At 38.0% G+C, this 24,901-nt stretch overlaps 1 protein-coding gene across 1 annotated transcript in view; it reads right to left on the reverse strand.

Annotated features, from left to right (window-relative positions):
• Positions 1 to 7,769: 7,769 nt before the first annotated feature.
• RALYL (RALY RNA binding protein like) overlaps positions 7,770 to 24,901 on the reverse strand; it is a 407,383-nt gene continuing 390,251 nt past the window's right edge. The window contains exon 11 of the mRNA XM_072851214.1: positions 7,770 to 8,109. Within this exon, the coding sequence (XP_072707315.1) occupies positions 8,092 to 8,109 (18 nt within the window). The 3' untranslated portion in view covers positions 7,770 to 8,091. The remainder of the gene's footprint in view (positions 8,110 to 24,901) is intronic.

Consider the following 24,901-nt stretch of genomic DNA (forward strand, 5'->3'; position numbering starts at 1 on the left):
TAAACCTCGCGACATATATCACTGAAAATTGTCCTATATAGAACCAAGAAAAGAAATGTCTAGGCATTTATTTGCTTGGTATCACATATTGCATAAAACTTTGTCCTCCTGTGTTAAGTAGAGTACTGATGGAGACCACGATATAAAAGACTGTCTGTCGGCAAAAACGAAGAAAAGAGAAAAAACCAACCAACCCAAAGACATCACTTGAGACACTGATGTATATGTTTTATACACAATGATTTGTGTAACAATTATATAAATCAGAACTTTGACTGACTAGAAATATGAGTTGTGGCATAGCTCCGTTGCTGATAAGAATAGATCTGTTGCATTTTGATTTGCTGTTTTTAACAGCAGTGTTTTTATAGACAAGGTGATCAAGACATGTAAGGATGGTCTAAGGGAAAATTAGAAAAAAAACCCCTAGATAGGCTTGTACACCTGAAATCTTGCCTATTTTTATCAATTCTACTTGTCAGTCTAAAAATATACCTTTCTACTAAGTTTGTTTCCTATTTGTGTTTATGAATTAAAATTTCTCTGTTTTGCAAATACTTTCTGAATATTGTGTTTGCTAAATGTTTATATTTTTATAATTCCTTCCAGTTTAACATAGTAAAGAGAGAGAAAAATGAGATTTAAAAAAGAGAAGAAATTAAGAATATGTGCTTTAAAAGCTCAAGAATATGCTGAAAATAAATGTTTGTGGTCTTCCCCTTCTAGTTAGAGATAGTGAACATTACTTACCCTGTATGGGAATAATTTAAATAACTAAAGCTGAAATAACTTTATAGAACATTAAGCCAATTCTTTGCTGGTTTAAGACAGTGTTACCTCATTTACCCAAGAGCTGTTTTACCTATTTTCACAATAAAAACTAGCATAACATATAAAACCACTTACCTATGGAAGAATGCTAATATAAGGTAAAGTGTCCAGTTGCTGCTGGCAAACAGTCAGCCACTCAGTAGAAGTGGTTCAAGCATGGGCTGCTGTCTAGGTTAATTTTTCTGGCAGTGCCCAGTTGCCATCTTGTTATGATTACATAGCCCTTCTCCTCACAGGACCAGTGTACATTCTCTTGGAGTTTGGCATTTAGATTGTGTCAGAAGTGTAGCTATCTCATCTACAGTTTTCCCATCAATGGAAGCATAGATTTGCAGTTAATGTAGCCACTCAAGTAAGCAGACATTTCGTAAATCCCTCCCCCACCTTGTGGATTAAACAACAAGGCCAAAATTCTGAACAGTGGGTTAATTTACCATGTGATTGGCTACACATTGGTAAGTGTTGAATTCTTGGGAAGTTCAACCAAAATCACCTGGAAATTTGGAGGCTTAGCCCTTGAAAGAATAGTCAGAATCATGGCATTACAGGTAGGAATGTGAAAATAAATAAACATGTGGGGAAGGTTTCTTCAAAAGTAAAATGAATACAAGTGCAGCACATCCCCTTTCAGTAATTTCCTCAGTCATCCCCAGGTAAGGCCCTTTCAATGCTCATTCAAGTTTCAGTGCACCATTCAAGTTGCAGCCCTACCCTGTTGTATTTCCTCTGCTCCTCCACCGTGTTCCACCATGTTCCTGCTGCAGTAGCAATACTAGCAACAGCAATATGAGTTATCACTTCTTTTTTCTTTAAATAACATCCTAAATGTTGCTGTAACTCCTCATAGGTTGAGCACCGATCACAGTTTCTGCTTAAAAATCCAGTTGGAGTAGACACCGAAAGTACTCATTTAATGACTGCTATCAGCAGAGTTACCCCAGGGATGAATTTGATTCTTATTTTCCACAACATTAGTTGTCTCTAGTTGAGGAGAAACATTTCTAATTATCTAAAGCACAAAGCAATGGCAGAATTTTTTTTTTCCATATATGCATAGCTACACATCATACATATATTCACATATAATAATGCACCACAGAGTGGTCATGCAAAGCTTCTTCTCCATTACCTTAGGCTGTTAAATGTACGTAGCCAGGATAGTATCAGAAAGTTTTAAATGTAACCTTTAGAAACATTTTTGCTTGGTTTGTTGGATTTATATGGGATGGATGATATGGGAATTAGGTTTTCTGTTAAAACACAGTGTGATAATTGTGAATTAATTCTGTTTACACAAGTGTGGAACAGCAATCTTTCTCTGGGAGGTTAACTAAATAAATACTATAGCAACCCCAAAATATGTATCAATGAAAAACATCAAGCTCTTTTTGTCTCAAAAGAGTCTCAAACTCCACCATCCAAAAAACAGTAACTATTATTTCCTATAGCACTCAGTGTTTTTTCTAAGCAGTTGCTCAAAGGGTTTTCTTACCAGTTTTCCAGAGCTGGTCATTGTAAGGGCATGGATCGCCAGAATAGGGCTGCAAATGCTGTGCACAGGCGCCCTTACTTTCTCTCTCTCTCTCATCCTCATAGCCAGAACATCTCATTGGTGAGAAATGCTCAGAGCTACAGTACTAACTTGCCAAGTTGTGCTGGTTTTACTTAGTGTACATAATCTTTCCTACATCTTTACCCATAGCCTTGGCTGGACTCTCCTTTCTCTAGGAATAGACTATCCGTAGTCAGGTCTGTCCTTAGCTGACTGTTAAGATTGGCAGCCACTGTCCAAAACAGATCTTATCTCCTAGTTTAGGGTGTCCAACTCACCTTAGCTTCAATACACACACTATCCTTCCTCTTGTGTGAGAGCCTAACCATATAGACATTGTGTTTCTGATCTGTGGCTGCTGGATCTGAGTGGGCGACTTTGCTGAGCACTTACTATGGAGAAGTCCTGCAAGTTTCTTTCAGGGAGGATAAAAGACTGAAGTTATGCAGACATGGAACAAGGTTACTGTCTGTCCTGGTTTTGGCTGGGATAAAGTCAATTTTCTTCCTAGTAGCTGGTGTAGTGCTGTGTTTTGGATTTAGGATGAGAATAATGTTGATAACACACTGATGTTTTAGTTGTTGCCAAGTAGTGCTTACACTAGTCAAGGACTTTTCAGCTTCCCATGCTCTGCCAGGTGCACAAGAAGCTGGGAGGGGGCACAGCCAGGACAGCTGACCCCAACTGGCCAAAGGACTATTCCATACCATATGGCGTCATGCTCAGTATAGAAACTGGGGGGAGTTGGCCGGGGGGCAGCGATTGCTGCTCAGGGACGGGCTGGGCATCGGTCAGTGGGTGGTGAGCAATTGCATTGTGCATCACTTGTTTTGTACATTCTATTATTATTATTATTATTATTATTATTATTATTATTATTATATTCCTTTGCTCTCCTATTAAACTGTCTTTATCTCAACCCATGGGTTTTACTTTTTTTTTTTTCTGATTCTCTCCCCCATCCCACTGGGGTGGGGGGCAGGGTGAGTGAGCAGCTGTGTGGTGCTTAGTTGCCAACTGGGGTTAAACCACGACGCTGTCTCAGAGCAAAGAATTTATGAAAGAAGAAAATAGTTTCAATGCTTTGCTTTGGAGCCACTCAGACTCTTAACACAAAGAGACAGGATTCTGTTACTTATATGGAAAATTCCTCCACTCTTCTAATAATTTTCCATTATTTTTATAATGGTTTTCCCAAGAGGTTCAAAACTCAAAAATATTTGTCTTTCTCCCTAATGACAATGAATGAGGGTCAGAATGGATCTTCATATGAGCAAATTAAAAAATACTGGAATATAGTCCTGACTAAAACTTAATTGCATAAATTATATTTTCTATACTTTATTACTAATCATGCAAAGGGTTAAGTACTTTTCTGTTCCAAAAATGTTTGTAATGTATTGCTCCTTTGCCCATAAAATGTTACATTGTTTGATGTTTTATCCATCTAACACTGCAGGATGCTCTCCCTGCTTATTCTTGGGTGATTGATGCCTTAATTTCAGTAATAATTGCCCTCGTGCCCAGTATCATCCAACACAGAAACACAGAATTTAAGATTATCAAAGTGAATTTTTCTGATTATGTTTATTACATAAGATCTTGACAGGCAAGTACAGAAAATGAAATTATCTTACTTTATTATCCTCTTTCCTCTCAAATCAGATGTATTCCTTATTTAAATTTTCTAGACTATTGAGGATGTTTCTGAACATGGAGACTGGAAACTTTTGAAGTTCTCAAGATACCTTGTCTACTAAAAAGGAATTAGAAATTATTATTTTAATTGGCTACTATTTAATCTGTAGCAGGGTTCTTTCTGAATGAGGAATTGGCACTGTATCATGCATAATAAGAGTAAGTTGTTTATAAAGTTCACAAACTTGTGCAAAATCTGGCATAGCTGTAACAATAAGGACAACACATTTAAAAATGTAGAAAATTACGTGCCATATATAAATCACACACATTTCGAAATAGTCTTGCTTCCCAACATTTCAAATATAATTTAAAAACATTCTCATAGACTTTGTGGACCAATTTTCCTTAGTTTGCCTGTATAGCAGCACCTTGTGAATAGAATAATAAACTATGAATAAAAAATGTGTTTGAATACCGAACAGAAAATTATAACTATTCTTAACATGGTTTTCGTAAGTTATATTAATCCTACTTTAGTGACACATGAAACTTAGAAGCTTCCAAGATTAAGAAAATGCTTTCCTCAAATTCAGTGAAATACCACCACTGGGCCTCTCTCTTTCTCTCACTCCACTGAAGAATTTCCTCTTTTTAGGAAGTTTGTCTCATTTCTTCTCAGTCTTTTTTAGCACAGGACTGGTCCTTGAATTTCTGAAACTGTTAAAATAATAGCAGTATTTACTACATTTTTCTACATCTTTCTTACTTAAGATAAGTGCTTCATACTATGGATGCCTGTTTCTGTTTGTTCTGCTTGGAAAGTTTGCGAAGAACAGTTGTATTACAGAGCTTTAAATGGTATTTTTCCATGAGAGAAATATATTTTTCCTGGAAAGTTTCTTACAGTCACATTTTAAGAGAAGAAATTACAAAACTGAATTAGTGCATAAATCAGAGAAAATATTTATTTACAGACATGTAAAAATTATGTTACAACATTTTAAAGAAGACTGTAATGAACCATCAATCTGCTCTACATGGGCAAACCCTGAATGTTTTAATTCTAACTTGCAGTGGCACCTATTAAAAATATGACTGCTTACAAGATTGTAGCTATCTACATAGTTTAAGTACAATGATTTTTCAGAACTAAAGATGGATCTACAGAGAAAACTAATAAGAACCGCAACAATATGTAATACAAGAGTTTACAAAAGTAAAAATATTTTTTCTTGATCCAAACTTTAAAGCTTTTTAGTAAATATCTTCCATTCATGCAGCTGCACAGGTTTGAAACAAATATCTGAAATACACAGAGCATATAGGTCTGTGTAGAAAATGAATTGGTTTAATTCAGGACTGTCCATAAAGGATTTTATAAGACTATTGACTATCCAAACTGATTGACAAGATCCTTTATGTTTCCTGTTCTTCCATTTTGCAAGGGATGAGCAATGGTAAAAAACCCCACAACTGACAAAACCCATGTAAAACAAGTATAGGTAGTGATGGCAAACACCACTGAGCATACCGCATACATGAAAAGTAAAGAACTATCAAGCTCTGTTGAAGCTACCAGCATCCTCTGTAGTGATTTGAAGCAAACATGCCATTAAGAAACCTTTCTAGTAATCGACTGCACAGCACAGAAGGGTTCTGGCTTGCAAATGAAGTAGTGCCTCATGGTGTTATCAGAGTGCCTTTTTGTGTTCAAAATATATTCAGGACTTAAACTGTGGTGTGAAACAGTGTCGACATTATGACTGTGCAATCATTTCTGTGAATATATAATCTAAGGGTAATTGGAAAGAATTTGTAAAAATCTAATAGAGTGCTTTCTGTGATTATTAGCTCATTTGGAATGGAGGTGGTGAAGAGATGATACACCTAGCTGTTTCTATACGTAGTTTATTAACACCAACATCAGAACTGATCTCCTTGGATGACATTCTGCATCTTTTAAGTCAGCCAAGAGTTTACGTAATTGAAATGGGCAAAATGCCTGTTGAGCTGCTAAGGTTTGGACTTCTTTTTTTTAGCTGTCAGCCAAAGATGGAGATCCCAAAATGGCAATTCTTTTTGCATTTTTACAGTTAAAAATTATCATTACCTATACTAATAGATAGAAAGTGGAGAAATATTTCACCCTTTGATTTGACCTAACATTTCGCTTACACAGAAGTAATATTTTTTGCTGCACTTTTCTGAGAGAGTCAGCCTTGGTGGATTCTGAAGCTGTGATTCTTTATGCTTAGGCGTAACTACTTATACTATTATTTCCTTAGTTAAGTAGCTAAGTACTACTCAGCACTTAGGTAAACCATGTAACTCCACAGACAATAGACAAGCTAAATATAAGATACAAAAACATAACTGAGAGTGCTATGTTACATAGTCTCCTCGTGAAGTAAATTCCCACTGAGTAATAGATAATTAAATTCAAATGTATGCTCTTCTTCCAAATGTTTGAAGAATATCAGTTCTTCTTTGATGACGGCCCCCATGCTGGAAACATGACTGGAGACCTTGAGCTCCCACCTCCTCATACCCCCACTGTTTGAGGTGAACCTATTGTCTCAGAAACTGCTGTTTTTTATAGAAATTGAAAGTTTGATCTATTAAAAAGTCTCTCTGGTACCTTTATTTTTCTCTTGCTTTCAGCGTACAGAGAATGATTGAAAGGGCAATGCAAGGGTTCATCTTTGTGGTGCTGGATGATACCAAATACCAAATATCTGTGGCCACGAATATCAGTGGACATCAGGGCTCCGTGTTGCAAACTTGCACACAGCTGGTTGTGAGCTCCATTTGACTGTGTAAGTTACTTCTTAAATTAACATCTTTCCCTCTTGGAAGGCTGTAGCTATTAAATAATTTTTTCTCCTGCAATCACTTTAAAGACATGTCTCTTTCTATAGGAGTATATTTCATATAAGGATGTAGATAAATAAATATCTATTCCTTGTTTCATGTCATCGGCAGCACTAAGGAGGTCTAGCTTTGGGATGGTGAACAAGTTGGGACTTTCATTAGAGAAGACTTTGTGCCTATATCATATGTACTTTGATACCCTTAATATCTCAGTAACACAAGAGAAATAATACATCCATTCTGTTTGAAAGGAAATATGGTTTATTAAGAAATTCTATACTGAGATTCCCCCTACAACATCTGTAATAATTAATTATTCCAGCTGCAGGCTTTTAGGAGGGCTTTAGGTGTTTGGGAATGGAAAGACTACTGCCAGAAAATAAACCAAAAAGTAATCAGTAGGCTACCTCAGGTTGTCAGATATTGTCAGTCTATAAGTAATTTACCTGGCTAGACAGGAGACTGACTGTCCTGTAAACTTTCCATATGGTAACAACAAACTGCCTTCAGAGACTTGCAGGAACAGCTGTAACAACTGTCTGATGAATGGCATCACAGAGTGCTTATCTGAAGAAAGGGACTTACAGGAGGATCCAATTTACAGTTTATCAAAGATTGCTTTCTTATTTTGACATTTTCACTTTTTAGCAGCTATCCCTATTAGTAAACATAATTATTTCCAATGACGAATATAATAAATAAAATAATGGAAAATACCATACAATGTATTTAATTGTGATCTTGTTTGAATTAAGCTGTAAACAAAGAAGTGCAATATCACCTGACTCTAAATATGGTAAAACAGTAAAACATGCTAATCATAAAAATAGCTTTTAGAAATATACATTTGTATACAGTGTTTCCCACACCTGTTAAATATGTCCTTCATATTATTATGATACAGTACATTGGCCTTTAAGACATCAAAATTAAAAAAATAATACCAATAATTAGCCAGAGAAAAACACATTTACAATCTAAACCATAAAAATCTGACAATTGTACAGCTTAGAACATATAAGAAATGGAGTTTCTAATATTTGAACAATAACGTCCATTTTAATAAGTAAATTGAGTTTTCATACAAATTGAATCAAAGGTGTTGCTAGCCAGTAAGAAACTGCAGTTCACAATTTTCTGTGGGGAAGTCAGAGTTTCTCTTCTCAGCCTTCAGGGGGTTCACACATGACATCTCATCACTTGATCTGTAGAAACTGAGAAATGAAATGTTCGCTTTAGTATGAAGGCACAGAATTTCCTCCAGCAGAACCTCAAAAGGAAGCCAAGACAACTGGGGAAAGGAGGGAAGAGGACTATGACTTTACTTTCTCACAAATCGATTAAATATTGATATCTATCAGACTTGCCCACCTTAAACCTTTGAGGGCTAAAAGAAAAGTCATGTCTCTACAGCAGTGAACAATCTGGACTGTGCAACAGTCCTAAGTTAGACTGCATGGCCCAAAATAACCACAGTGAATCAAGCAGGAGCTGTTGAGGCTGAAGTATACCTCCCCTCAATAATGCTATGTGAACAACTGCTGAATAATTTCTGTTTTAGCAGCAAAAAATAGAAGAATGTATCTTAGCCGCTTTGCAATGAGATGCTTTATTTGCATAATAGAATTCAATCTAAATAAATTGTGTTTAGGATTCTTTGCTTCAGTCCCATCACACTGTTTATACACCTTATTCTAGACCATTTACATTGACTGTGTGCTTTCACCAATGCTCATAGTTACCAGATTGATGGATCTTTCCTCAGTGGCTTCCCTTGTGACATTGTCTATTTTGTTATTTTTGTTGTGTACATGCCATAGGCTTTAATTGCATATCCTTTGATCTCTTTTGCTGTTTTACCAGCCACAGTGTGAAACAGCAAAATTCCAGTGTCAGCCAATACTTTTGAGCGTCTTTTGAGGGAAGCAGGTTGGACCTAAAAATCTGAGAGTCCTGCTATGTGACCCGTTAATGCTTCCAGCTTCAACTAGGCATTCAGTGATGTTGCAGGGGAGCCTAAGACGTACCAGCTCCACCTACCCATAGAAAAACTGACAACACTTTCCCAGTCATCACATCTGTTTGGAAAACTGACAGTAGAAAATGTTAACAGAAATAGATGGCTTCTTTTTTTAAGTGAAATTTTCAACATAAGTTTTTTTTACTTTTGACAGGAAAAATATCTTTCATTCAATTTCTTCTTCACTTTTTTTTTTCTTTTTGGTAGTATCATTTTCTATAACTGAAACAGAAAACAGCTGACAAAACCTGGTGCACCTCTGATCAAAACTTGAAAAATTTCCAGATGTTCTTTTCAACCAATTTCCCCCTACTTCAGTGAGTTTTAAGTCTGCCTTTTTCTTTTCCTCCCCAGAAAAAGAGGGATGATTTTTGTTAAAATTTCCATTTATTAAAAACCTGGTTTTCCAATGAAAAAGGTTTTATCAGAAACATCAGAGTCCCTGCAGGACTGGCCCCCTGCCCTTTGAAGCAGCCAGCCATCAGATTTCTCCCTTGTTGCAAAGGGAGCACCAGATTTCTGGTCGTACTCTTCACGGGTAACGAGGATTAGGGAGAAAAGCTCATGTGAGAGATCCCAGAACTTTCTTCATTCAGCTAAAATATCCTGAAACTATTATTCTTTACTTGCATAGAGAAAAATATTCATCTCCTCTATTTTTAGCTCCTGATCCCTAGACAGACTTAACTACATGAAAAAGATTTTTAAATTCTCTCCTTAAGTCTGAGAGAGGCCTAATGGTTGTTAAGTAGCTATTCATCTTACAAGAAGTAAAAAAAATCCCACTGTACATCCTATTAGCTCCAGAGAGAGTTCCTCTTTTCTAGCCTTTCCTTCACCTATGCTTTGCTGTTCCATTATGCCATTATAAAAAGCAATAATTATGCAAGTAAGAAGAGAGACAGATTTTCAAGTTTTTTTAATTGAAGCTTTTTCCCTGCCATAAACCTTTCAAGCATTTACCTGTCACCAGCACTAAAAAGCTTCATTAGGTTACTATTATGAAGTGTTACTGCTAACCATCTGGATCCCAGTCATCAATGCTGCTTTGCTGTTGTTTAGAAACAATGATAAAAATTTACCAATGCCACCAGCCCAAAATCTTGTGTTCTTCCTTCAGTACATGGGCTTGTTATATGCCTCTTAAGGCAAATAACCTTAAAGGCTGAGAAGAAACTTTAAAATCTGAAATAGTCAAGCTTTTATTTTCCATAGAATGACAGTAACCCTGGGCTATGATTAATCTAGTGTAATGCAATACTAATTTTATTCTATTTCTTTCTTCTGAATAGTATGCAATTTATCAGCTGGCTTTGTGTTAGTGCTGATGATATTAAAACTCCTCATGATGACTAATGCTTTTTTAAATCTTTTCATTTCCTTCCCGTTATATATATAAAAAACATCCTGACACAACAAGGATGAACTGAATTACATTTAAGCCAGCAATATGGCTTTCATTTGATGTAGTTCTAACAGAAAACCACTTTAGAAAGCGTGATTTGAACATAGTGCATCTTAAGAATTGAATAACCCGACTGAGCATATAGCCTTGGCAGCCGTAGACAATATCAAAGAAACAGTATATACTGTCCTAATTGCCATCATAATCTCTGAAAAAAGCTGGAGATAGGTTATGGAATATTTATTGGTTCATTTTCCACCTGAAATTATTTCTGCTGTTTTTTTCCCTATCTGGGTAGTTTTTTGAGCATGAGCTATTGGAAACGCTCTTCTTAGGCATAACACTGTAATTCAGTCTTCCAGAAATGTTATTGCTACTGTTATTATAGTTCCAGTATGAGCCTTCTAGTATTTTTACCAGATTCAAATTATACCAGATTCAATTAATTTTAAATTTACACTCTTACAATGTATATAACATTGGAAAGCCAACATTAAATATTAAACACCTCACTAAATGAAAGTGCAGTTCTACTTAATGGGCCCCAAACTATAATCACTAAAAATGATGGAGTAAATCAGATGAAATTCAGTAAAAATCTAGAGAGTTTTCCACCTTTTCTTTCAGAGGTTTAATGGTTTTATCACTTACCTCCCCTCAAAGCCTAGATAATTCCAATCTTTACATCTGTAGATCTTTAAGAATGCCCTGCATGTAAAGGACATTTTACATGTGGGAGATCCTGGCCATCAGATCACATGCCAGGTGACCATTTCCTCCAAGTTCTGTGCTTCATAGTCACCAAGCATGATGCAGTAGGAATAGTTTGCACTCTGTATTTCTCCTAAAAGCCTTTTATGAGAAGGCAAACTCAATATATGGTGAAGACCTGCAAGCACCATTCTTTTAGAACGAGGTGGGTCACCCGCCTCTCCCCAGCCTCCTCGAGCAACTGGAAGTTGTAATGGTGACCACCGCTTCTGTGGCAGGGGGGATGCTGCTATTTTCTAGACTTTTTCAGGTGGACTTTATTTGTCTGCGGGAGGCATGAGTTTTGATGTCTGCTAGCTGGATCCAAACAGAGCTCAGCCTCTTCCCTGCTCTGGTTTATTTGTTTTTCCTTACAGTTCTGAAAAAGGGTAAACAACAGGATATATTCCTTCTTCCCCATAAATATCTAGTTTCCTTCTCACAGGGTTTATGGTAAAAGTGTGATGGACTTTCTTTACCATGCTCATCTTCCAGACCTAAATGTACAGGAATAAATCTTACTATATGAGAGCGTAAATTCAGCATATGTTCTTGGGAGGGAGTATTAGGAATGCACCATGACTAAATGACACAAAAGATGTACATGATTAACATCTTCCCTTGTGGATTAGAGAAATGTCCCACAGAATATGGATGTTATAGAATGTATTGTATGGTTTACCCCACAGTAATCATATGCAATAAGAGCATCCAACAAGTGTGGTGTGGTCGACATGCTGGAGGGAAGGGATGCCATCCAGAGGAACCTTGACAGGCTTGAGAGGTGGGCCCATGTGAACCTCATGAGGTTCAACAAGGCCAAGTGCAAGGTGCTGCACATGGGTCACGGAAATCCCAAGCACAAATACAGGCTGGGCAAAGAATGGATTGAGAGCAGCCCTGAGCAGAAGGACTTGGGGGTGTTGGTTGATGAGAAGCTCAACATGACCCGGCAATGTGTGCTTGCAGCTCCCAACTGTATCCTGGGCTGCATCAAAAGAAGCATGATCAGCAGGTCAAGGGAGGTGATTCTCCCCCTCTACTCCACTCTTGTGAGACCCCACCTGGAGTCCTGTGTTCAGCTCTGGGGCCCCCAACAGAAGAAGGACATGGACCTGTTGGAGCGAGTCCAGAGGAGGGCCACGAAGATGATCAGAGAGCTGGAGCACCTCTCGTATGAAGACAGGCTGAGAGAGTTGGGGTTGTTCAGCCTGGAGAAGAGAAGGTTCCAGGAAGACCTTATAGCAGCCTTCCAGTACCTGAAGGGGGCCTACAAGAAAGCTGAAGAGGGACTTTTTACAAGGGCCTGTAGTGATAGGACAATCGTAATGGCTTTAAATTGAAAGAGGGTAAATTTAGTTTGAATATAAGGAAGAAATTATTCACTATGAGAGTGGTGAGGCACTGGAACAGGTTGTCCAGAGAAGCTGTGTGTGCCCCATCCCTGGAAGTGTTCAAGGCCAGGTTGGATGGGGCTTTGAGCAACCTGGTCTAGTGGAAGGTGTCCCTACCCATGGTAGGGGGTTGGAACTAGGTGATCTTTAAGGTCCCTTCCAACCCAAACCATTCTATGATTCTGTGATTCTATATGCAAGAAGTTCGTCTGACAAAATGCATCTGTTTTTAAGCAATTGGCTTCTCTGAATGGCTTTCACGATAACATTAATCTTAGAAATTCCCAGAAAATGCAGCTAAACAGTGGATGGATAGATGATGGTGCACATATATACATGAGCTTGAAACCCAAAGCCTCAAAATCCTTCCTTTTGCTCTCCTGCCTCTTTTTCCTTCCAGACAAACCCATTCTTAGGACTGGTCTTTTGAATTTAATAGCTGTAAGGGAGGTATCTGAAGCTAATCCTGACCATTGCTTAGTTTGAGCTAAAATCACATTTCTACCTCTGTCAAGCTTCTGTTGAGTAGGAGACTCAGTGCCTGACACCTTCCCAGGTTGCTGATGGTGTCTGACTAGTCTTTGGCAGTGGGTTATGTGACTGCCATACATCACTTTCTGCAAAACAACTGCAAGCCCCATTAAAATGCAGCTGCTGCACTGTCCTTTCACTCACAACACTGGCCCTCATACTTGCACTACCTCAAACGGCAATTGTAGTGTGATTGCTTTGATTGCATCCGATGTTCACTCCTATACTGTTATCTGTACAACTGAGAATACTGAATCCAGGTCCATGGATGCCACTAATATGTCCTTTAGGATGCCATACTCTGTTTCATCTGTAATAATTTTTTTTGATTATGAAATGTACTTTCTGGACAGCCAAGGAGGTGGAAAACTGAATGTGTTTGCAGAAAAGACTTTTTTAAAAAAAAACCCAAATCTTCGTTAGCCATTATTGATCCAGATTATTTCTCTAAAATGAGAAAAATCAGGATGCATTACAGAAAGTAGTAGAGAAAACTGCCATTCTGTTTATTTGCTGCTTCTAACTCAAGACAATATCCTTCCTTTCTGTTAAGCAGGCAGCTCACACTGAGTGCAAAACCCAGTAATTTATTTTTGTGAGGTACCATGGGGGCATGTGCTTCTATTGGCTTTTACACAGCATTCATAATCATAAATGGAAATCCACAAGCAACTAATAGGGCTTACCAAAGAACCTTGAATTTGTATTAGCTATCACATTGACTCCACAGCTGTGTTCATTTGAAATATACCTTGCACTTTGTCCCTTGATTTAAAGGATGAAATCTCTGATTAAGTAACACAGTTATATAGGTGATTTTGTATAATGCCCCCATATGAAATGTAAACACTCAGTTCAGTAGATGTTAGCAGGAGAGTATGAATGTACGTTACAGGTTTGCTGCTGTCATTCGTAACACTTGTAAAACATGACAGACAAAATTATGACACTAAAGCAAAACTTTTTATAATGAGCTAGTGATAGAATATTCACTGCATACAACAAATGGGAGGAATTATACAGTTTGGTAAATATTAATAAAGAATAATTAAAGGAAGCAGTTGCACCTTCTTCAAACCTTTCTTCAAATGATGAAACCTACTCATTATCTTTTGTACTCTGTCAATCATACTTTAATTGCTGAAAACACTACAGAGTCGTTTTTCTGTTCAATGAACAGTTTAATTGCTTTGAAGTGTTAGTACTTATGTGAGTACATGTGAGAATGGCTGTTTTACTCATTAGTGAAAACAAACTTCTCTCTCCTTTGTATTAACATGCTCTGTTTCACTTGCTCGCCCAATAAAAATCAACTGGAAGAATGAGATAGCCCTATCAAATACTGATTTTTCCCCTAGACCAACATATCTTTTCTTTCTCAGAGTCCTATGTAGGCAGATTTGTGATGAATACTGTTGGGTGTAGTGGTGGAGACAGGATCTAATATTTGGAGGGTGTCAGTGAGGACATACTGCAGTTGAGATGACGGTCAGGTGCGGGGTTGAAGGAACAACTTTGGGATTAGAGTTACCATGGTCATTTGAGAGCTTTGTTGAGAGGGGCTATGAGGGCAGCAAGGAGGAGGAGGGAAAGAAGTGGATCTGTCCACCTCACTTTGTGAGTTTTCCTCCTACTCTACTGCTTTTTTGCAGCAAAATCTTTCTCTACAGGGTCCTTTTTAGCTGTAAGAGAAGACAGAGGGACTGGTAGCATAGTTTCTGGTGACAGTGGGAGTGATCTGAAGCTGGAGGCATTGGACCTTCTGCAGAGTGTGGGGTGGGCTGCGGGATCTCCAAGTAGGAGAACGTGGAAGGTGGGAAGGTGGTGCTTTTTCAGCACTTGCTGCCCTGAAGCCTTTACCCAGAATATACTCACAAGGCTACCCCATGGTGAAGCCATGCTCCTCCCACCACCACTCCATTTAATGTTCTCTCTTTGCTGATATAAGGTGAGATTGGGAATAGCACAAAAGCTAAACCAAATGCAGTAAGGCCTCACTGATGCTGTCCACAGAATTCTGTCAGCTTGTACCAGTGTGCCTTCAGAGCAACTCAACACTTTCTTGGGATCCAGTGCCAAATATAGCAAAGGGGAAAATGTCCTACTTTCCTTTAACCCTGAATATGAGTGGATATTCATAACGACTTCCCAGAGGTATGACTCTCATTGGAGATCACTAGGTGTTTTCTGCTTCTTAGGATTGGGCCTGTTCAATGAGAAGCAATTCTAACAGTGCTAGCAAGATGCATGGTAAGGATTGTCCTTGATCGTTCTGAATGCTATGAGGGAGGTGGTTTTAGGATGCAGGCTTCTGTCAAAAAGTTGTAGAATAAAATTCCTACTGATTTAACCTCTGCTCAATGTGAGGAGTAGGAATTCCCCGGTGTGAGGTGGTGGTCCAATTAGTATGAATGCCAAAGGCAATAGTTCCTGTCTTACCAATGCCAAGGGTGTAGGTTTGAATACATGGCTTAATGTGTAAAGGAACTGTACCCTGAGGCCACTCACTATGTCTACACTTTAAGTAGTATGTTTTTAAAATATATGAAAGTAGGAGCTTATGTAGTACTAGAACTACCTTAAACTAATTACACAGAAAGCACCTGGTAAAGTTTCCCAGCATTGCCAAATTAGGGATTAGATAGGTATCAAAAAACAAAGTGCACCCATGCAGGAAAAAGAAATTGTATGCAATGATGGTAATGAGAGCAGGAATGTCCTATCTAATCAACAGGACATTTTTCAGCTACTTGGAGGCAGAAGTTTTACTTGACATAAAGACCAGGTGGAGCAACATAAAAAGCAAATTAATAGAGAAGGAATGTGGAGGAGAGCTTGCTGGAGGAAGCAGTTGGAAGCATTTAGCGTGAGATGACAGAGATACCGGGAAAGCTCAGAGTAAAACGTAGGAAGGAGAGGGATGAGACTAACAATGATGCAAAATGGATACTTAAATGGTGACAATAGTGTACTGAATTAAGACAGTCAATTAAACATACAGGATGTAGAGTTACCTGCGAAAGACTGTTACCTGTGAAAGACTTGGTTTGGGAATGTGATCCAGATGGAAATGACAATAAAACCTGGTCCTATTTTAAACAGCTTTCGCTTGGTGTTTTCCTGCATAATACTTATTTGAATGTAAAGTGCATAGTAGTGCATAGCATTTTTGTTTTGTGAGGATTTCAAGAGACATTCCATTAAAAATAAAAATTACAAAGCAAAATGGTGGACTCGGGGTTACATTGTGGTCTGCAAATGGTGCAGAATCCTCTAATAGCTGAGAAGGGATTAGTATAACCCTGCAAAGAGGAAGCAGAGAAGAATTTAGCCTTTTGATTCTCTGTTTATTGGGGCTGGAACACAACTTACTCTTTTTGAAAGACATTATAAAACTGTAGTGTACTTTTAGAAATCAATAGCAACAACAATTTGGAAACTTCAGATACACATATCAGCATAACAGGCTGGCTAAGATGGCATTTGATTAACTTCCAAATCTTCATTTTGGCAGACTGAGCTTGTTTTATTCCTCCCTGATTGCTTTTTTGTTGAAATGGCAATTACAGTTCTATCACCTTCTAAATAACTTCCCTTTTCTGAGGTCTGTAAATGCCTATGTGAGATAAATTCAATCTGCCTTTCATGTTTTGGTATTAATCATGCAGAAAATCTTCTTAGTAACACATTTATATTTTCTCAAAAAACTGAGACCTTTTGGAACAATTGGGTCACTAACTGCAGTGGCTCTGCAATCTGTGTTGAAAAAATAAAAACATTTAAAATTTGTGTCTTTTTATATGGAAAAATAACCACCTTTCGGCTTTTCAGTGTTTACCCCTTTTTACTTGCGTGAAGACTTTTGACAGAAGAATGTTTCCTCTGAGGGTTTTTCATTCAGCATTCTTGAGGCTCAAGCATACTGATAAAGCCTGTGAAATGAGTTATTTCTAGGGGAACTAAAGCTATTTACTTTCAAAGACTGACACACTAGGAAAAATGTGTGGTGCATGGCAATTGCTCAATTTCAGTTAAATCTAAGAATTTGAGGATTAAGCTGGTAGGCTCAAATCCATAGCCAAACACAGACCCAATGGTTGGCCTGAATTGTTGTGGAGGATTTCAGTGTCCCAGTGAGAGCCTAGAGAACACCAGTGTCCCCTTCCCGTTCTCTCACCACTTTCCCTTGTGCTGCTGCTTTGGTATCTATGCTAGGTTACCATTCTGATGCCTGTTCTCTCTACACAGGACTGGAGAATGTTGGTTGCAAATAACGAGTGAACCAAACTCTGGAATTAACTACTGGAATTAACCAAATTAGTCTACTGGAATTAACCAAAATACAGGGATGTAAAAGAAGAATGACTCCACCAGAATTGGTGAAAATTACATTGGGAAAAATATTCAGGGGTGGAAACTGAAAACAGTCTTCATATTTAAAGTGGTGAGTTACTTCAATTAAATCTGATGTTTCTTCACCAGCCACAAGTTACAGCAAAAAGCTTGCGATCTTTTTTTATAAGCCTTCATCACCTCCCCTGAAAAGGGATCTAGGTTTGCTTCTGGGTGGTTAAGTGTTTGGTTGTCCCCATTTCTGTACTGCACTCAGAGGTTGACTCTACTCTCATGAATTTTAGGCTAGCAAAATCTGTGGAGCTAATTCTGATTTACTTAGATAGAATAAACATAACCAGGCCACTAGTACTGAATATTAAGGTCAATTACATTATATCAGAGAGGAATTCAGTTCATTTAGGCAAGTATTTTGTTTACACATCTGAGAGAATTTTTGGCCTCATCTGACAACATTATTTGCCTCTGAATCAATTCACAGGTTGGTTTTTTTTTTTTTTTTTTTTTAAATTGGAGGCACAACAGTTGTTTTTGACAGTTGAAGCTGAGCCATTAAATATTTTGATGTCTCAGAAACATCAAGCACCATGACTATCTTATTCTTACCTAAAAGCTTAAGAAAAACACATAGCCCCCCCAGAAAAACCCCAAACAAACTCAAGGTGAAATTAGCACAAAAATAAATAATGAATATTAAATAATGATAAATCTACTGACAGTGGGTCAACAAACAACAGAGTCCCCCTTCCCCCCAAAATACAGAAAGTACACAAGCTAACCTTTCCAAACACAGGTCCACAGAAAGGCAGTGCATGAGCTTGACACAAAGTACTTAGACAATTTCTAAAAAACATTAAAACATGCTAAGCGGTGCAGAATTAATCAGAAATTCTTTTACCTATCAGATATATTGCCAAGATATCACCCGTACTAGTGTTTCCAAATGGACATATCACCAAACTTCTGTGAGAATGTAAATCCCCCATGCAAGCTGGTACTCTGTGTTGACAAGCACTTGCTAAATGAGTGTGCTTAGGACAAGCCTCGTGCAGCAATTGGGCTATAACCAGCCTTTACTTAGATTAGTCTAAATACCCTAATTTTGTGACTATTTCTTACAATAGTTCTCAGCAAGTAAAGCGAACAAAATACCCCCCCCACTCTGTTTACTATTTATATCAATTTATTGTCTCAGAAAGGATGTACCCCATTTAAACTGCTGAACATGGGTGGTTCTTCTGTGCTCAGTGGGATTAACAGGGTGTAGGAGAATCATAGAATCATAGAATAGTTTGGTTGGAAGGGACCTGTAAAGGTCATCTAGTCCAAGCCCCCTGCAATGAGCAGGCACATCTTCCACTAGATCAGGTTGCTCAGAGCCCCATCCAACCTGACCTTGAATGTTTCCAGGGATGGGGCATCTACCACCTCCCTGGGCAACCTGTTCCAGTGTTTCACCACCCTCATTGTAAAAAATTTCTTCCTTGTATCTGGTCTGACTCTACCCTCTTTCAGTTTAAAAGCATTATCCCTTGTCCTACTGCAACAGGGCCTACTAAAAAGTCTGTCTCCATCTTTCTTATAAGCCCCCTTTAAGGGGAGAAGATGACACACATTTCCTGCTCTTGCTATATGTGCCTGGGCATTACGCTGGAAGCTGCTGGCAAGGTTTATTAATGTTCATCCTGCTGGGTCTGAAGGGACCTGTCCAGAATTGCCTTGCATATAGACAGACCTCAAAAAGGGAGGCCATGCTAATAATTCTTGGTAGAAAATGTAGGAAGTTAAATGATGACTGAAACTTCAGGCAGGTCAAGACTGATGGCAGGGTGCAATGAAAAAGTAAAACAAATTCATTGAAGAGTATATTCGATGTTGTTCAATGGGAAAAATAAAATTTGTAATTTTCTTGACTGGAAAGCATATAATTTTTATAAGTTTAAGCCGTATATTTGGGGAATGCTCCTTTCCCACATGTTGGCTGTAGGCCCAAAGGCACCTATTGGTCTGACCTCAGAAAGAGGGGCTGAGTCTACATGCACATTCCATCTGCTGAGATGCATTGCCCACCGCATTGGCTCAGTGGCAAAGCTGAGAATGAGACCCAAACTTCCTGATTCCCCATCCTTTGCTTAAAAAAAAGATAAACAGAAGAAAACAACATTCTTTTCAAGCTCTTTTGCATCAACACTGTAAGATTCTAATGGCTGTAAATTAATTATATTATTTACATTATAAATGTTTTAAAAGTTTTATGCTTTTCAGTTTTTTTTTTTTTAAATTGGGGACTAAATAATATAGAGCAAGTTCAGAGGAAGAGATGTGAAAGGTGAGGAAATTATTTTGCTCATTCATTTTACAAATATGCAATTATAGGCAGGAAAGTCTAGCAGAAAGAGAGACACAAAGTGCATGATAACAGTGCTTGCATTTTCTGCAGGTTCCCATGTGATATGTACGGGACAGGATGTAAATAATAATTAGAAAAATATTATCTAGTCAGTCAGGAGTAACCTGGTTAAAACCCTGAACACCACTTAGGAAGTCTTTCTCTGAGAAATTGACTGCCAGGAAAAATGGGGAGGAGGAGCTGGTAGCAAGGCCTTTCCAATGACTCTCATACAACAGCGTGTGAACAACGAAGTCTACTGTGCTATTGCGTATATTGCATATAACAAAAGGGCATGCCAGGAAGTTTCTTACAATTTTTGATTTCATGACATGCTTTTATTACTTTCTCCATTTTTTCAGTCACAGGTTATTAGATTTACTGCAGCTTTGGAAGGTACAACACATTAGTATCTGTCGGGTATGCTGCCCCTAATGACTTTCTTAGTTTGCTCAAGTACAAACATCTTGCACTGATATTTATCAAGTGAACACAATCTTTTAGCTATTCATTTGTCTTAGGAATGAAGAGCTTCATGTTTCCCCTGATACAGAAAGCAAGATTCCAATGAAGTCTAAAATGTTCAGTGCATCGAAAAGACTAAATTTTTCTTGGTCTCAATGATATGTAAAGTAATCTAAATAAGATTTCTGGCACAATGTTGCTTCAGCCACTACCATTAGTTAGAAGTTTTGTCCTTTTTTTTTCTTAGTACTCTGTATAAGTGCACTCAGCAAGCTGCAAATTGTCACAGTAGCTATTGATCTTTTTGACATGCCTAATCAGCATAATTCTGCTGATAATAGAAGAGTCAGTCTGGTCTGCCCTGATGCTATTGACAGAAAAAAAATGTATCTGAAAGGGCAATGAAAAATCCAGTTTGATTACAATAATAAATTAAGTACTATCAATCCTATCACAGTCACATATTTTATCAATCTTGATATTTGAGATATGCAAAATTAGCTTAAACTATGTGAAATTCATCAGACAATTTTTTTTCCTTTTCTGTAGATCTTATTCTACTCTCTGCTGAGTATTTTCATTGTTGAATTCTCATGCAAAGTAACGAAAGTAAAGAAAGTGTCATTGTTTCATACAGATTTGATATTAATTACTTTAATTTCCCTTTAACTACTTATAGGAGAGGAAAATGTTTTTGATGAGCTTTAGCCAAAGTACTAGTTGGTTCCATTGATTTAAATGCTATTTGCATCAATTCTTACAAGAAATATAGCCATTATTGTATCATAACTTTTTTACTTTTGCATAATGAAACTCCGTGCAGCAAGAGGATTATCCTGAGTGTTTTGTCTTGGCAGTTTCTGGTATTTATGTTTGAAACATGATTCTCTGTCAGACATTAGAAACAAATCCGATAGACTGAAAACATGCAGTGCAGAGGTGGAGAAAAGGACAAGAGCAATAAATTAAATATCCTTGAGAGGTAAATGTAACTGAAATTTACTTAATAGAAAGAGAACTATAATTGCTGTTGAAATAACTGTGGTAAATCTACATTGTAACCAGAACTGGGCCTTGCACAGTCTCTGTACCTTTTGTTTCTGATATAATTTAATAAAAATGCCTCTCAAGACATCTCATTAAAGATGACTCATTATTGTGGAACTCCCACCTAATGCTTGTGTGGGTTCATTACTTTTAACGTAGCTACACCAGCATAAAATCACAATGTTGCGACTGTGAATATATCCTTCAAATTCCAGCCAAGCACTAACCAGAGTCTGATCTGAGTTATGACACCGTAAATCTGTTGTATTTGAAATCATTGGGATCACATGCTCTACCAGAAAACACTGTTTGCTCTACTGAATGCTTAACTAGTGAACCACTGCTGTGCTATTATTATTATAGTTATTTATTATGAAAGGCTGACAGTTTGATAGAAACTATTCTTCTCAGGCAATGTAATGTAGATATGAGTGTTTGTGTATAACTCATTCCAATTAATTAGTTTGTTGATATTTTATTAAGCATTAGCCGAAAGTGATTTTTTTCTGCATCTACAATACTTCAGGCTTTCAGCTAATTAATTGGATGCCACTTTTGTTATTTACAAGGGGATTGCGATGATAAATTATAGTTCATTTTCAGCCAGTGCTTCCTCAATGATCGATTAGCACCATTTGAAACGAGTTCAGAGAAGTTATATGAAATGCTCTGGACCTGCACTGGGTTGTCCAGCTGCTAAATCATCAGAGTAAGGAAACTAACGCGCAAGCTGATTCACAAACGCTTTTCCTGCATGCTCTCAGGCATGCCACACACTGCTAACACTACTTGTAGTAAAGAGAAGGGGCTGGTTTTAGAGGCACTGAGGCCAAGCTGCTTTACAAATATCAAGACATGTTGGAGTGTGAAGCAAAGGTGACTTTTCTGCTTTCTGCTGTGCAGCCAGAGGAATAAGAGGAGCTTATTGGTTTTCCTTCCCACTCCTTACAATTTAAAGCCATGCCAGGCACCTGAAAACTGCTTGGTATCACTGATGAGTTGTGTTCTGATGATTTGTGGCCTGTTTGTGATTTGTGTGTGAGGTGAATTTAGTAAACATGAAGATCTTTCTTCATAGGAGCTTGTTGTCTGTAAGGTAAGATGGGAAGCTGCGTAGGTGTGGTGTTTTCTATACCGCACTATTGAGGGACACTTTAGATTAAAAGCAGTAAGAGTGGATGTGTTCGCGCTAGGAGGGAACACAAAGATTTTTAATTCACTGCAGCTAGAAACTGTTCAATGCGAGGAGCAGATAGAAAGCCTGATTCATGGGTCCTGTAAAATCTGGGATAACCAACTACTTGTTTTTTTATCTAAAAGGAGCAAAGGAAACAGACCTGAAATTTTCATCTGCTCCAGCTACCTCTGTTGAACAGTTAAATGACATGAATGTAGAGTAAGCTCAGGAGCTACGTTCCAGGTTAGTGATTATTTTATATATATATAGCTACAATATATTATCACATGCCCTTTTACAAGGGGCAGTGGAAGGCCAACGTGTAAGAGCAGGTGGGTGAGAAGCATATGACACTCTTCACTGAGCAAGTTGAAGTCAGCTATTTGACTCTGTCAGTCTCTCCTAGCATATCCATACATAGATGGATCATATATCTGAAATCACCATTTAAAGAACTCTTCAGTGTGTTGATGCAGCAAAAGTCTCTGGGGATTGTTCTAAAAAGATCCTCAAGCTGGAGCGTCTGCAGCACTGGAGACACTGAGACATGTTTGTGGGCAAACAGTTGGTACAAAAGAAACTTTCCCAAGAGGTGACATTTGATGACTGTAGCAGATACTTCAAATGCAGCATGTCTTGAATTAGAGTTCAGATGGGCAATCAAGTTATTGTGGCGTAAAACTTTTTCACACTTCAGCTGAGCCATAATGACTGTTTGTGGGCATCTCTTTAGTCCACAGAAAATGACAATGCAGGGATGAACAACATCCTGATCTAAATTGTGGATGAATAAGGTGTACAGCTGCTGAATGTGATGTGTTTTTGAGTGTGCAGCCAGGCAGGCAAATGAAGAGGCTAAAGCTTCCTTAAATCCGTGCCTGACTTAACTTAGACTGCAGGCTAAACTACTTTGCATTTCTTTACAGTTGGTCTAGGCTGAAAGCAGGCATGAGGACAGCTGCCATCACTCAGTTAATGTGCAGTAACCTGTTCCTCCAAACAGACAGTGTGTCAATTTAGAGAACTGATCCTACCACCTAAACCCACAGCGTGCATCCTGCATAGTGACTTCCTCTGCAAGTTAGAATTAACAATAGAGAAATAAATATATTTTGAGTCCTCTGGTCCAAAGACGCAGACCCGCACACACAGATTCAGAGGCTCCATTCTGGCAGCATCTGGACTCTGGCAGCAGGTCTGTCCTTAAACACTTCCCTTTACTGACAGCCTTAGGGATGATCACAGGGGAAACAAAAAAGAGACAACAGAGTATTGTGTTCAGCAAAAAGAGTCCTGCAGCAGGTTATTGGCAAATGGCTTGGCAGGAGATTTACAGCTAAATATGAAGCACTGCAAAAAACGTTAAGATCTAAATTTAAGTCATGTTGTTCTCTCCCTCTCATAATATTTTTCAGACTAGCAGACTCACTACCAATTTTTGGTGCTGACTGATTTCAGAACATTAGCTATGCCCATTTCAAATGTTTTTCTATTTGCTCTGCTGCTCTTAGTGATGAACAAAAGATTTTTTTTCATCATCATCCTAAATCCCTTTAGCTTTACATTTGGAAAAGATTATAGATTTAATGAAAAAATGCCCTTTGGAGGGTTATTTATTTTTCTGAGTCCGAGGTTATATTTTTACCCATGGAAAGTTTGTCCTAATTGTTTCACATCTAACACTTTTCATGCTAAAACTCCCTTTTTTTTCCTCAAATGAGTTGTAACTGGCTCCATTCCAAAATGACACATTAGCTATTAGTCAGCTCTTTTTCCTAAATAACTTAGTTTTCATAAAACAGGAGAATAACATATGTTAGGACTTCTTGTTTTATAACAAGCTTATATATCTACTTTAATTTTCACAAAATGGAGGGTAATGCCAGATAGCAGGGCACAGAACAGGTAGAAGCAGACTGAAATCCCAAGTATTCCTACTGGGGTATTCACTACATATTTGATAGCAGTCTTATTGACTTTCCAGTTATACAGCTGTTTGGAGTGGAAAGTAAAACTTACAGGAATTGGCAATTATATCTACATAAATATGTGTAAGTATAAGTGAAAACCAGACTAAATTATAATATGTATCATAAACTACCAGCTTCGTATTATAACAGTACTGGCCAATACTGCTAAGTGTTTGGGTAAAAACTGTAGAGAAAAGAAGCACAGTTCAGTTTATAATTGCCTCTCCCTGGGAAACACCTATTGCCTGAGATTTCTTTGAAATAATCCTTTGCAGAACAATCCTTTATCCAATCCATAGCAGTTTTTCATTCACTGATCTCCCTAGGCTTTGCGAAAGAAAGTGTTATTATCCCATCCTAGCAGCGAGGAAAACTAAGGTGAAGTAGCCACTTCCAAAGCCTGAGGAAAATGGCAAGGGAGGGTGAAAAACACAAGGATTTTACATCAGTGGCAGTCTTGGTTCTGAGCTTTAAAGTGTGCAATACTGCCAGCTTCTCAGCTAGA

The sequence above is a fragment of the Ciconia boyciana genome, chromosome 2 (assembly GCF_034638445.1).
Source record: "Ciconia boyciana chromosome 2, ASM3463844v1, whole genome shotgun sequence".
NCBI lineage: Eukaryota > Metazoa > Chordata > Aves > Ciconiiformes > Ciconiidae > Ciconia > Ciconia boyciana.